At 38.3% G+C, this 14122-nt stretch overlaps 1 protein-coding gene across 4 annotated transcripts in view; it reads left to right on the top strand.

Annotated features, from left to right (window-relative positions):
- Positions 1–2406: 2406 nt before the first annotated feature.
- Positions 2407–14122, top strand: part of LOC145454981 (thrombospondin type-1 domain-containing protein 7A-like) — a 32310-nt gene continuing 20594 nt past the window's right edge. For 2 of the 4 annotated variants that reach the window (XM_080332923.1, XM_080332925.1), the window contains exons 1-10: positions 2409–2732; positions 7049–7200; positions 7897–7975; positions 8219–8370; positions 9337–9539; positions 10471–10594; positions 11200–11367; positions 11913–12049; positions 12343–12558; positions 13967–14093. In XM_080332923.1, coding sequence (XP_080189049.1) covers positions 2516–2732; positions 7049–7200; positions 7897–7975; positions 8219–8370; positions 9337–9539; positions 10471–10594; positions 11200–11367; positions 11913–12049; positions 12343–12558; positions 13967–14093 — 1575 coding nt within the window. In that variant the 5' untranslated portion in view covers positions 2409–2515. Of the gene's footprint in view, positions 2733–7048; positions 7201–7896; positions 7976–8218; positions 8371–9336; positions 9540–10470; positions 10595–11199; positions 11368–11912; positions 12050–12342; positions 12559–13966; positions 14094–14122 lie in introns of all 4 variants that reach the window. The other 2 variants (XM_080332922.1, XM_080332924.1) reach the window with 2 other exon arrangements.

The raw sequence follows: 14122 nt of genomic DNA, 5'->3' as shown, positions 1-14122 counted from the left end.
TCACGAATATATACCGCTTGCAATATCCAAACACTACAGATTTTTTCTGATTTTCCAAATTAGATTGGAATTTGAAGTGCTGAATTCGCAAAAACTTGGAAATTGAATCAAAGTCCGGATTCGAAAGAAATCCAACAAAATCAATTTTACTCTCGTAAGCACAGCCACGACTAATGTATGTACTTGTACGCCAAGCTTGGCTCGATTCGCACAGCACAGTTCTCCTGTAACGCTTACAAAAATTTGGAGCCACTGTGTAAAGATTATTGTCTATTTGTGATCAAATATTTTCGCAATTCACCTTAAAGCAGACTTGGGAACCTAGAAAATTTTCAGTTTTCTAAATTAGATTAGAATTAGAATTATAACTGCATGTTATTCGAAATTAGACTAGAATTAGAATTACACATTTTTCCAAATTAGATTAGAATTATAATTACTGAATTTGCGAATACTTGGACATTGAATCGATTACACCACAGTTCATATCGAATAAGACTGCATGCTCATAAGCATGGAGAATGACAAATGTCTGTATACCAAGCTGCTTGGCTCGTTTCGCACGATAGGAATACCAGAAATCAGATTAGAATTAGATTGAGAGAAACATTTAGCAAATTGGATTACAGCAATTTCGCTTGTATGTTGTACGTCGGTATGCCTATGAAATGTACCTTGTTCCAATGTAATCGCGTCTGAGTAAGGAATACTGACCAGCCATAGCTAACACCAGAAGCCTTGTTTCAATGCCGCAGCGATTTCGGCGAGTTCATGCCGAGACGCGGTGCTTTATGACGTTGAAAGTTGAATATTAAAGGATTACACCGAGCCAAAACATTGTCGAGCGTAGTAATCCGACCGCCTTCCACTTCAGGGATTGCGTTTAACATACGGGGCAAACGTCTGCTACACTTCCGATGGCTTTATTTGCGCGGAATGAAGCCGTTCTGAAGTTCCATTCGCATCCCTTATGCAGGCGACAATCTACTTCACCATGCCATGATCACACTTGGACAGTTTGAAAATTTTCAATTTTTCCAAGTCATATTTGAATTAGGGTTACAGCTACCAAGTTTATATCCCAGTTAGAATAATAGCCACACAGCTTTTCCGAAGTAGATTAGAATTAGAATTACTCAATTCGCGATAACTAGTAAATTGAATGAAGTGCAGTTCGTATCAAACCACAGCTCATTCTCATAACCACGATAATGGCAAATGTCTGTACAGCAAGCTTGACTCGTTTTGAACCAAACAGTCCTCCTGAAGCATTTAAAAACACAAATACGTCAAAATTAGAAGGTAGGAACATCTCACAAATTAGACTAGAATTTTAACTAAGAAACATTTAGCGAATCAGATTATAATTAAAATAACCGCATTTCTCTCTAATTTGTTTAATTAAAATATCTGGTTGTCGAACTGTGATTTGTAGGCAGTTGAGTTCAATCGAGTTTATAGCAAAAGCGCCCTCCAAGTCGCACTCCTGAGGGAGAATCACATTTGTAGAGGGGCGGATAATGGAATTACAATGATTATGTTGTTACAATCCCATTTCCTTCAGAACATCGCGTCGAGTTTTGTTTTGTAGTATCAGCGACCAGGTAATCTCCAAGTACAATTTTGGGCTTCCCTCGAGATTAGATCATACAGGAATGCCTCGCCAGCCACCTGTTTTGTAGTTAAACGGAATGGAATATCGCTATACTCTCTATATGCTGCACAGTACAGGTTTACATGGTCGAATGATTTTCACTATCCGTACAATACGCGCGTGCGTTTGAGTACTAAGGGTTTTCATTTCGAGAGTGGCTTGCGGTAGAATGATTGTATCTAACATCGGCGTTTCGTCAACCATTTGAGCGTGATAGTGACCTCGAAACCCCGTCGGAATACAATTTTGTGACCGTTAGTAAGCTTTAGCTATGCTTCGATACTTAAGTTTAGCTGCAGTTTATAGCTTAATGTTACTACTCTGTTTCTTATTGTGTATTGTGCATGATTGCTGCGTATTTGAAGAGTTTCTTCGAGGTACAAAACTTCAATAATCAGTTGAATAGTATATTCGTATTGAAATAACCCCGGATTGAGGGTAACCGTCGGCGACATAAATATGTTCTACTGGTTGCTGACGATTACCCCTGACGAGTGTCATCCGAAAATATTCGGGTTTACTTCAATATCAGTATATTATTCACCGGTACACTATGTATTATTAAGGCCAGGCCTGTTTTTGTATTATTCTTCTGTCAAATGCGATCAGTTCAGATATATTCATAATTTCATCTGTTAAAAACATCACAAGATTGCGGTAAAATGAGTTCTATAACTTGAGATAACTCGAGAATAAACGCGACGCCACGTGCAGGACAGATTTATAATCAGTTGAAGCGACGGCTTATAGGCTCCATTACAATATTTTAAGTTTATGTATATTTTCAGTTTAATAATAAGTTTAACAAATGGACGTATCATAAAATAATCACGGTGACTTCAGCGAGCCGAAAATATCGCAATGGACTGTCATTGCGCGGATTACGTTTCCAAAGACCGGAACAATTTTTATGCACGAGCGGGAAGAACGATATCACAAAGACGGATTTATCGCCGAAAAGGGACTATCGATAACAACACGCTGCGTGCTTTAATATATTGTTTTATTACTATTCACTGTTTGCTGCTATTTTGCGAAGCGAGACAAAGTCGACATTTTTTATACCATTGGAAAACTGGTGAGTTATGTATATTTGTTCGAGTAGAATGGACGTATAGTGAGGTAAAAGGCGTTGTAACATCGAGAACCCTTTGTTATTCATTCCGTGTTTCGCGCATAATAGGCCAAACCTTGTATAAATTATATTTTCGTTCCGATTACAAATATTTTCAATGATCAGTCACACGTATATCATATATAGATACGCTTGACAAGGGGGCTAGAGTACAGAAACTGTGTTTGCGGATTGGGATAGTTGACCAACGTGCCGATGGTCAGCCTTGATTAGCCTAAATAAAATGTGATCCTATTACGAAAAGCAGAAAAAGTATTTGGCACTCCCAAATTTTGGATGTGGAGACTGGTATTGTACGATGTTGTTTCGAATTCTCTAATAGTTGCTGACGATTAGCGCTGACGAAAGTCGGCCGAAATTATTCGGGTTCATTTCAGTATGAATATATTACTCAATTGTATATTGAAGTTCTGTACCTCCAAGAGACATCGTAATTTTGGATTCACAATAGAATCATTTCTCGCCACTATCATTGGCCACTCGGCAGCTGTGACTGTTAGCTAGCTGGCCTCTTTGTATACCGAATTCAATCCATCCGGGACGTGGACTTGGCTTGATCGCTAAAATAACAATAATTCCGGTTTTAGTTCCGTTATAAAAATCCTTCCTCATTCCCGCTCACCACCGTTGCACATCCGATTGAAAAATAGATTCATTCATATGGAAATAAACCCGAATATTTTTAAGGGTAATCGTCGGCAACTAGCAGGGTCTTGAAAACACATTGTATACCAACAAACTTTGTGCATCCACTATGCTAGCTTTCCGGTATTTTGAGTTCAAAAACGCAAGCAATCGTTTTTGGTGGTACGATATTACGATTGACAGCTATTAAAGTGCTCTTAATACGGTTGGGGCCTACGATATGGTATATTTTTTATACAAGTTATAGTGTGCGTTTCCCATAAACAGGATATCATGTGGTCTCTACGTCGTAGGCCTCGTACAAATCTACATACGAGCATAGATATGTTTTAGAAATGCAATCTGCCAATGCAAATAGAACTAGAAAAACAGTTTCAATTGTTGATAATAAATTGGTTTGCGGTAGAATCAGCTTTATTTGAACGCAATTCAGTGTGGGGATAATACATCGATTGACCGCAATTTGCCGGCCCGTTAAGGTAATCGTCAATCGGTTTATTTTTCATCCATTTGAGGTCGCGGATATAACTGGCTTGGTAAAACGCCTGCCCGCCGCCTGTGAAGTTCTAAATCTGGTCTTAGTCGGCAATTAATTTGTCGACCGCAGCATGGATTAAATACGATCTCGACTGTATCATCGTGTGTAGCCTACATTAAACTGTGATATTAATTGGTGATAATTCAGACCTCGTGTTGCGTATGTCTGCATGTGAAGTTGTGCTGTGAAACGAAGTTCTTGCAATTATCTCGGTCACAACGGACTTGTGCAAACTATTGGATTTTTAAAATGCGCAAGTAGCACTAGAACTGAAAGTAACGACCCTTAAAATCCAAAACTAGCTCACCTAAACAAAACTAACTAACTAGGTAACTGATAATACGAATTACTTATTAAGTGCAAATGACAATGAGCTAAGAATAATTGGAGATAGAATCGGTATTACAATAGAACGTGCTTTCGAGCTTGAAAGGGAAGGGTTGCCGACCCCAAAACACATCCCTTGCTACGCCTCTGTTAGTAGTGATGACTCTAAGTGAGCTAGCAAGGGCTGAAAGAATATCACACGACAGAACACTGGTATCACGCTTGATGCCAAACGACAACACGTGTTTTCTTGTTGTTCGACAATTAATTTTTGTTAACACCCAACTAAAACTGGAACTGTTGACTTTTCAAAATTCGCAACGAGAACTAGAACTATAGAACCACTCAAAAACCAGTAATTAGTTGACCATCAACCAACTAGCCAACTAGATTGGGAGTTTTTACTACTGTACAAGTATGTTGCATGGTCATTACTTGTGTCGAATGAAAGGATTACGAATTGCTTTTCTATTTGACATGACTTGGCCTATGTTTCTGAATTGTAAGTAAAATTCGAATTCCCGATCCGCGATAGCTCTTATATTACCAGCTTTCCATCGGAAATAGCAAGGCAATGACCGAATCGCTGATGTAACAATTAGATTCTTTTCACTGCATCATCGCGAGTAATAACCAGGCATTTAACCGTCATAGTCAAGCTTCTATTCTGGAGAGCTTGACATGGTCAACATACCATGTATAAGAACGTCGTAATTACGACAAGAAAACTAGCCTTCTGAAGCAGTAATGGCTGGAATTCGCTTTCTAAACACACAATAACGCAGTCGTAATTTCGCGACACTTCAAATGTAAATTCAAAGGCGTGGGAAACGCACCGTTACTCGAGCCTAAATTGATTTTCGTACCGTTGTAACAACAAGACGTAAGTGGAATAAGCTTTCCGTAATCGGGACGATTTACAACAATTTAAGGGGGTTATGTTGCCGTTTGTTATTGATCAGACACTTGGCTAACTTGATATTAGTTCGCGTCCTACGTTACTATTGTGATTACTAGGATTTGCGGAGCTATAAGATGTGGTAATTGACGTTTTTCATCGTAGTACAAGCCAGGTAATCTTAATCCTCAGTTCCAGTCGTTATTAAGCCTATACTGTTGGGCTTGGGCGACGTTCGTTTAACATTCATAAATATCCTTAGAAATTCTTGGAAGTACAGAACTTTGATAAACAATTGATTAGTATATTTATATTGAAATGAACCCGAATATTTTCGGCTGACACTCGTCACGGGTAATCGTCAGCAACTAGTAGAGAATTGGAAATAACTTTGTCCGACCACAAAGAATATGCCAGTTGTACATCGTATGTAAGATTATTTTGTATTTTCCATTTCATAGCTCTTTGCGACAATGCTGTAGGAGTGTTGGTCGGTCACGAACAATCAAGGTTTACAGCAGGGGTCGCGGGCCACTCTTCAAAATTCGTAGAGGCCGCGGGCTCCAATGACTCCAATAGCGAGATAAAAATGGGCAACGCAGTTTAGCAACCACGTTTTGGTGAATCTACGTCAGTACAACGCTGTGCCCTGTACCACAAAAGAACTAATATTTTATTGATGAAATACAAATACAACAAGAAATATCGTGATCATCAATTTCATTCTAATTTGAACTATCAGCGCCCGATACCTGGATTCGCCCAAACGTATAGGCCTACCAGAAGCTTATTACCTTCGTGATGAGGAGAACGCGATTACAAATTGGTATTTCTGTTATGTTCTTGATCTTGTTTGAACAATAACTCATACGACGAGTTTGCAATATGAAATCAGTATATTGTACAGCAGAATAACTTTAAGACAGGCGACACGATCCACAGTGCAGTTAAACGAAAAAAGACCAGTAAATGACAGAACACGCAAGGCACACGAGGAAATAATGATAGGCGCTAATTACTAGTCCTATTAGAAATTAGGAATTAAACAACACTGAACGTAAATGCACGAACATAACAATTTCTTTATGCGGCGCATCATTTTCCTCTGCTGTTCGCAGCTGTACTGTGGAGTTCAGGTTACTAAGGACACTACTATATTGAAATCGAAAATCAAAATTGAACCGCGCCTGGCACGAAGACAAAATTCCAGAATAATTCAAACCTCTCATTAATTAGGGAGTCGATACGTAAATTCAATTTTGATATTGACGACCACTAACACATCCTAGTTGAATTAAGTGTTGAAGGCCGCATAATTTTCCTTCTACTGCCGCAGATGGCCACCTCTGGACTAAAGAATTGATATCTCCTAGTCTATTGGTGAGCCCGGAGTCGTTTTTCAAGTGTCTCATTCTTGACAGTGGTGGGTCATTGCACCTCAAGGCAATATGCCCATTGCAAATTCATATCAGCAAATTCTTCCTCCATGGAATGATATATACCATCGCAGAAGCCGTATCAGCTAGTGGGGAATAGTGATGTTGGGACAGGAGAATAACGGTAGCTTACTTTGAACAACAACAATATGCTTAAACTAAAATCAGCTTCAGCCTTCTCAAAATGCTTTACTAAGCGTTCTGCCGAAATTTCAAATCAAGTTGCGGGCCGCGTGTTGGTGACCCCTGGTTTACAGCCTTCCACAGTCGAAAATAATATCGAAACCATAATACACATTGGTAAATTAACTCTCAACGACAAGGTATTACTTCATTATTGGACCTCTGACTATTTGACTGGCGTTATTAGAATTAATACTTTTAAATCATTCTCACTTCCTCATTCTTGTTTCAGATCCTTGGCGGGAGTGCGTGAGCAAAGAATGCGGACAAGTTGGAGTTCAATCGCGTCATGTATACTGTGTTTACGGCGAGCAAAATTCGAAAGCTTCCCAATCCAAATGCAATGCCTCAACAAAACCGAATCATAGACAAGATTGCGTAAAGGTAATGATTGTAGCCAAGTCACAAGTTTCCCAGTCACAAGTCAATCTCACTTTTATAGTCAAGTCAAGTCATTTTCAATTCACCACCGAGTCAATTCCGAGTCCAAGTTAGTGTGTGAGGGTCGAGTCCGAGTTACAGAGTTGTGACTCAAGTCGAGTCCATGTCATTGTTTTTGCCGTTCAGTTACCGGTTCAACCCACTTTTTCAACTCTACTCGAGTAATAAAGAATGGCTCGCACTCATAATATTGTAATTTTCCACAGTCTTAACACTTTCTGGCCCTATTTTCAAGTATCAGGGCTGATAGACGAAATACAAATACCAATGATGTGGTAACTCTACTATTCTGTGAAGTTACAATGAAATGTATATCTGGGCCGTCCTAGTCTCGAGTCATGCACAATGACTGGAGTAAAAGTCGAGTCAATACACAAATTGACTCGAGCCGAGTAATTTTAGGCATTTGAAAAAATGAATCGAGTCACCAAAATACCGTGACTCGAGTCGAGTCATTACAACCCTGGTTTGAGGTCGAGTCAAAGAAAAATTGAGACTCGAACCGGACTTGAGTCATTACAACCCCGAGATGAATACATCAACTTTTATGTTATAATGTACCTATGTCAACGCAAACGCTGCAGTGGCTCGATTTTTTGCTAAATTATTTTGAGTGCTGAAGTTAATTTTTACCTTTAGGAATGTAAAAGCGGAGAATTCCTATACTACAACAGGCGGTCAAAGTCGAGAAGAAATCTGCTTGCAGAATGGGAAACGGGTAGGTCAATAAATATTTTACACATGTAGAATTCAAGATTTGTACCAGGAACAATATTTCATTTCATTACACTCCAAATCCAATTGTGGTTGGTGTGACCTCGCTCATCATAGTCGACACCATGATTCGAGTATAAATATTTTCGGCTGACACTCGTCAGGGGTAATCTTTAGCAACTACTAGAGAATTAGAATGAAAATTGTATATCAACAATCGTATCACAAAATATCGAACCTGTTTCAGGAGTGTGGGGAGATTGCAAAAAGGACGGATGCGGCGAAGGCGGTATGCAGCGTCGTGCTGTGAATTGCGTCTACGTCGGTAGAAGAATGACAGTCGTTCACTCTCACTGTAACGTGACGGCAAAACCTGGCAACGAACGATCGTGTTTTAAGGTTGGTGCTTGTTGCTCATAGTCGGTCATAAATTTGTAGATTGTAGAACTATTTGAATAAAATCGGCCCCTTTGCTACAACTTGGTGGCCAGTACAGCTTTATATTTTTATTCTAAATTATCAACTGCTGTCCCCATGTATGAAACTTTTAATTGAATAAATTTCATGCACCGCTTCACTTTTTGACAAGATCTCACGCCCTGCTTCCTTTTCATTACTTGGGATTCAAATTTTCCAGAATTTTGCATCATTTGCAATGAATTTAATGCATGAGAAGCCCCAACGCTGGCGTGTTGCCAGTGTTTCTCAATACTGCACTGCAGGTTTAACTGCTTATACTGCTTACTCAAGTGATTCATACGTAACAGTTTTTTATCTGAAATTTGAATTTTGTAAGATAGTAGTATGGGGTTGTTCACATCAGTTTTATGAGTAAAATTGCCATGACAACGGGACAAAAGAGCCCCTGTATGATGGCAGCAAAATACATTTTGGAAGATTGCTTCTATTTGCAGTGTCATTCGTGATTTTGCGTTAGTCGTGATGATGATTTCAAATTAACTCAAGTACCTAACTAAAAGTATGTGACGCTCCGACCAAATCTATTTTTGAGCAAAATGCCAGTAATCTATAATTTTAATCTAATGTGTGATATGTCGGTATGTTCTCATTTCTGTTTTAATTTAATTTCCTGTTTTCCTGAAAATACTGTATAGTGTGAAATGGGCTTTGGTAAGCTTGCTGTTCAGACATTTGCTATTCTCGTGCTCATGAGAATGAACTCTTGATATTCGTTGTGTTTTATTTCTGATGCGGGATGTTTCCAAGTTTTTGCGGATTCAGGTATTCTAATTCTTGTCTAGTTTGAAAGAAAACTGTATAGTCTTTCTAATTCTAATCTAATCTAGAAAACCTGAACATTTTCTTTTGTGCTTGAATAAATTTATACCGCGCCCCTGTGTTCAGGTCTGCGAAGAGCACCGAGACGCATATGTCTGGGATGTCAGCGACTGGGAGGAATGTGCACAAGTCGGTACCAGGCCAGCGACTGACAGGGAACAGGATCAGTGCGGGACAGATGATATCTCTATCGGACTGCAGACGCGAAATGTTTTATGCGTGGATGCTTCCAACTCTTCAATTACAATGGATGATTACATCTGCGAAAGGTTTTAAATTTAATTTATTCTTCAATATAGGCGTACAGTTGAATAATATATTATGAATAGACTCTTGGAGGTACAGTTCAATATGCGATTGAATAATATATTGATAATAAAATATACCCAAATATTTTTAGCTGACACTCGTCAATAATATCGTCAGCAACTAGTAGAGAATTGAAAAGAACATTGTATATTAACAGTCCCATCACCAAATATGATGTCACCAGCATTAAAAAAGCCCTCTTCTGTAAGATGTATTGAATTATAGATTATAATTATACGTTTTGGTAGCGTATTGGAATTGTATCACCAAATATGACATCACCGGCATGAAAATTCGAATAATCGAGGCAAACAGTCAGAATTGGACAACTTGGAAATTATGTGCTTTTCCAAATTACATTAGATTCAGAATTACGGCTACAAAGTTTTTTCTGAATTAGATTAGAATTAGAATTAGAGCAAAGAAAGATTTCATAAATTAGATTAGAATTGGATTATTGGTATAATTAGACGACTAGAATTATCTCATTGCTCTACTTCTAATTCTAATACAATTCTGGAATGTTCCTATACTCTAATTTTAATTCCAATCTAAATTATGGTTTATTAAAAACCTACACGAGAACTGTACAGAGCAAACCGAATTATGGAATTCTAGTTATAATCTAATTTGGAAAAATCTGTTTTGCTATAATTCCAATTCTAGTTGAATTTAGAAAAATGGATAGCTATAATTCTAATCTAAATTAGATAAGTCTGCATGGTGAATACTCTGATCCGTCCCGCAAGCACATTTTTGGAGTAGCCTGGCAGAATTATATTGAATGTTCATGTGGTTATTGGTTCATTCAAATAGATTATTTATCTGTATAACATGTTCACGAATTGGCCTATATATTATCGTTATTTCATATCTCGCTGAAATTTCCAGCTTCAGTTCACCCCCTGCGCGGAGCAGACCGTGCGATATCCCGTGTCCGATTAATTGCGCAACTTCTGAGTGGGGCTCTTGGAGCGCTTGCTCGAGAACATGCGGAAAAGGCATGCAGCACAGGGTGAGATCTCTGACATTTTCCTTATATTATAAGTGTGATGCAGGGTTGTAATGACTCGAGTCATGACTTGACTGCGACACCAGTCGTGATCTTTTGGTGACTCGATTTGACTCGAGTCATTTTCTAAAGTACGAAAAATGACACGAACTCGACTTGAGGCAATTTATGTGTTGAGACAACTTGTACTTTTTCAAATTTTTTTGTCAACCGCATGAAATTGTTAAGTTGTCTACCAACGCGATGCAAAACAAATTTGACTCGAATCCGGCCCATAGAAGTTATCATTAATGAATCTTCAATTACGCCCAGTAAAATAGTTAAAATCGAGCCAAATTTGGTGTGTATCGTTTTATTAAACTACTTGACAATTCCTTGGGAAAGAAACAAAAATCTGAAAAAATAATTTGGAATTTTTTTATAATAAATTCAAAACTCGCAAACTCTAATAGCATCACTTCTACTGGTCGAAATTCAGTCACATTTGGTGTGCAACGTTGTTGTCACAATTTTAGCTAATAGCCGCGAAAATCTGAAAAAAAGGTTATATTTGAACAGTCCTAGTGTGTATATCAATCGATTATACAAATCTTGTTTCAATATTTCAGGACAGAAGCGTGCTTACCACTGCAAAATATGGCGGGCAGGACTGTCCCGATCTTTCTATGACACGTCCCTGCCCAAGAACAGTTCCCTGTGACCCGATATTAGAAGAATTCTTTCCGCACATTTTCAAGTTCGGAAATTGGACTCGATGCGCACCTGTCAGACTCAAGGTAAACTTGTGATTTCGTTCTTTGATTCAAGCCCCACGCTGTAAATAAGTGGGTGAAAAATTGGTGTATTTTTACCAGATTTAGACCATATCGTAAACTGTGAAAATCAGGCCATCGAAACTTTCAAGTACCAAATTCAGTGTTCACACGCATTCCAATGTGTTGAAACTAGTTAATTACATCAACACTCTTTAAAATTATATCCAGAGGTGTGATGGGTTTGCGTACATCACATTTTTGGGCCTTCTTGGTGCTATTTTTAAATGGTACACAAACTCCTTTTGTTGACACACGATTGTTGATATACAATGTTCTTTCCAATTCTCTACTAGTTGCTGACGACTACCCCTGATGAGTGTCAGCCGAAAATATCAATATATTATTCAATTGTATATTGAAGTTCTGAAGTACAGACTATGGTGTGAATCATTAAATCGCACTATTTTGTTATAGGCTGCAGCGCTGTTCGTATTTTATAACATGTTGCAGGCTTAAGCCTAGTTGCAGTAAATCATACATATTTTCACAGTGGTTAACTTTTACAGATCGGAAGAATCGGGAGAAATCACCATCGGAACCGAAAGGAGAATCGCAACAAAGTGGATCAAGTCGATAAATCTCTCGTTGGCGGGAGGAGAAGAAACATTTCTTGCTTTGACGACGGAATTTTACTGGGCGACAGGTGGAAATAAATTCATGAGCTTTGGTCCTGAATTTCGAAACAACTTTCAAAAGTTAACCCATAAAGTCTCACATGCGAATATTGTTCAATGAATTGAGAAATTTTGTGCTTTCTTTTTGATACTATTGAAGTTTCTGCAAGGCCCAGTGCCGTTAAAAACCACTAACTTCATTTTGCTGTGATTTGCTGTTTGTTCAAAAAGTCTTCTTAACTTTCACCGATTGAGAATTACTGAGTCTATACACAGAAATATCGTAAAACTTCTGATGTTGATGCGAACCTCTTGGTTTTAGAATCACGATCGAAGAAACTTGCCTTATTCCGAGACAGTGTCAGGTCACAGAGTGGTCGGACTGGTCAGTCTGTTTGTCCGAATGTGAAGTCCGGGGCAACAGAACTAGAACACGTGACGTCTCTGTCCTGCCAACTGGCCCGGGTGTTGCCGAGTGCCCACATTTGGAAGAAATTGAAGAATGTGGTGTGCCGGATGAATCTCAGAACTGCCACGAGTGAGTATTAATGTGACAAAATACCGCTCTTTCTAGTATTGTTGATGTCGATATATCAGGGTTAACATACCGTTTTTGGTTGTTACATATCTTCACAGTGAAATCAAAGTACCTCGTGTCCATTTTTCAAATTTCGAGACCCATTTTTCAAACTTACAGAAAATCAAGTTTTTGTAAAATTTTCTTTTTTTGCCATATCTTGGCTATATTTGTGTTAATCACACTGTTTCAAAGTTATTCATGGCCAAAATATCGCCAAAACTTTACAGAATGTTCATTCTCTCAAAATGTCCATATCGGACATAACATACTTTGGTTCCACAGCGACGATATATCCTTATTTTAAAGGGATTCCAGATTGTTCTTATTTCTAAGATTTGTCATTATTTTGAAGAGCAATGTATTTTGTAACTAGATTGTCATATTCTTAAGATATCATCGTTTATATAATCGGTATCAGCGCAACAGCGCTTGAATCGTTGCCAATTGTATTCAACATAGTGGCTTAACTACAGCCAGCCATCTAACAATTGTCATAATCGTCAATACACTGCTTGCCAACCCTAAAGTCAAAAGCATTTTCACCGTGATCAAGCACATGTGCAGACACCTACAAGAATAATCTAATTTAGATACAACCAATGAATAGAAGATGAATTTCTCATAATAAATTGATTAGTTGAAATGAGATGCACATTGTTTAACAAGATAAACTCAAACTCGCGACCAGCCGAATCGAATGCATCAATAAATTATGCAGTGCACCGAGTCAGCTTTGTTACAAAATTAGGCACAAGGTTACGTCAACCCAATTTTCAGTATAGGCTAACCCTACGCGACATGATCATTAGTCTTATGTCATATTACATTACATTCATCTAGCTGTAATAGCAGTTGAAACGTTGATATAATCATTATTTGAAAAGGGGTTACTGTACCCTGAGTAAACCCTGGCTACACCCCATAAACAGGTTTGGAACCAAATCGCAAAGTACCGAGTCACAAGTAAATCTTACTTTTATAGTTTTGACTCGTGTTAGTTAAGTCATTTTCAATTCACGACCAAGTCAAGGCCGAATCCTAGGCGTTGAATTCATAATATACTAATTTTTCTCACCACGAACATGTTTATTTAAACAAATAAAATAGAGTTTTTGGGCCTATTTATCGAGTATCGGCCCTGTTACGAAGACTTGAATAAGTCATATAGAATGTCTCGAGTCGTAAATTGCGACTAGACTTGAGTCATGACTCCAGTCATTACAACGATGGCCTTAGCAAATCGTTTACACTTTATTATTGGCACTTTGATTCTACTTCATAGTATATATATATTTACATTTTTGCCTTAATTTATGTTCCTAATATGGTTAATCAACAAGGTTTCTTATCTTTTCTTGTACCACAGATACATCTGGGTCACTGGAGGCTGGGAGGAATGCTCCACGTTATCCGCGCACAATGCGTCTTGCGGAGGAGGAATTCAGAACAGATTTGTTTATTGCGTCGTGAGAAATAATTTCACGATAGTTAAGGTATGTGGCGCAGTTGGACAGCTGGGAAT

The sequence above is a fragment of the Botryllus schlosseri genome, chromosome 14 (assembly GCF_051294905.1).
Source record: "Botryllus schlosseri isolate E-star chromosome 14, Bs_hap1, whole genome shotgun sequence".
Taxonomy (NCBI): domain Eukaryota; kingdom Metazoa; phylum Chordata; class Ascidiacea; order Stolidobranchia; family Styelidae; genus Botryllus; species Botryllus schlosseri.
The sequence above is the reverse complement of the archived record's forward strand: the minus strand, read 5'-3'. Positions and strand labels throughout refer to the sequence as shown.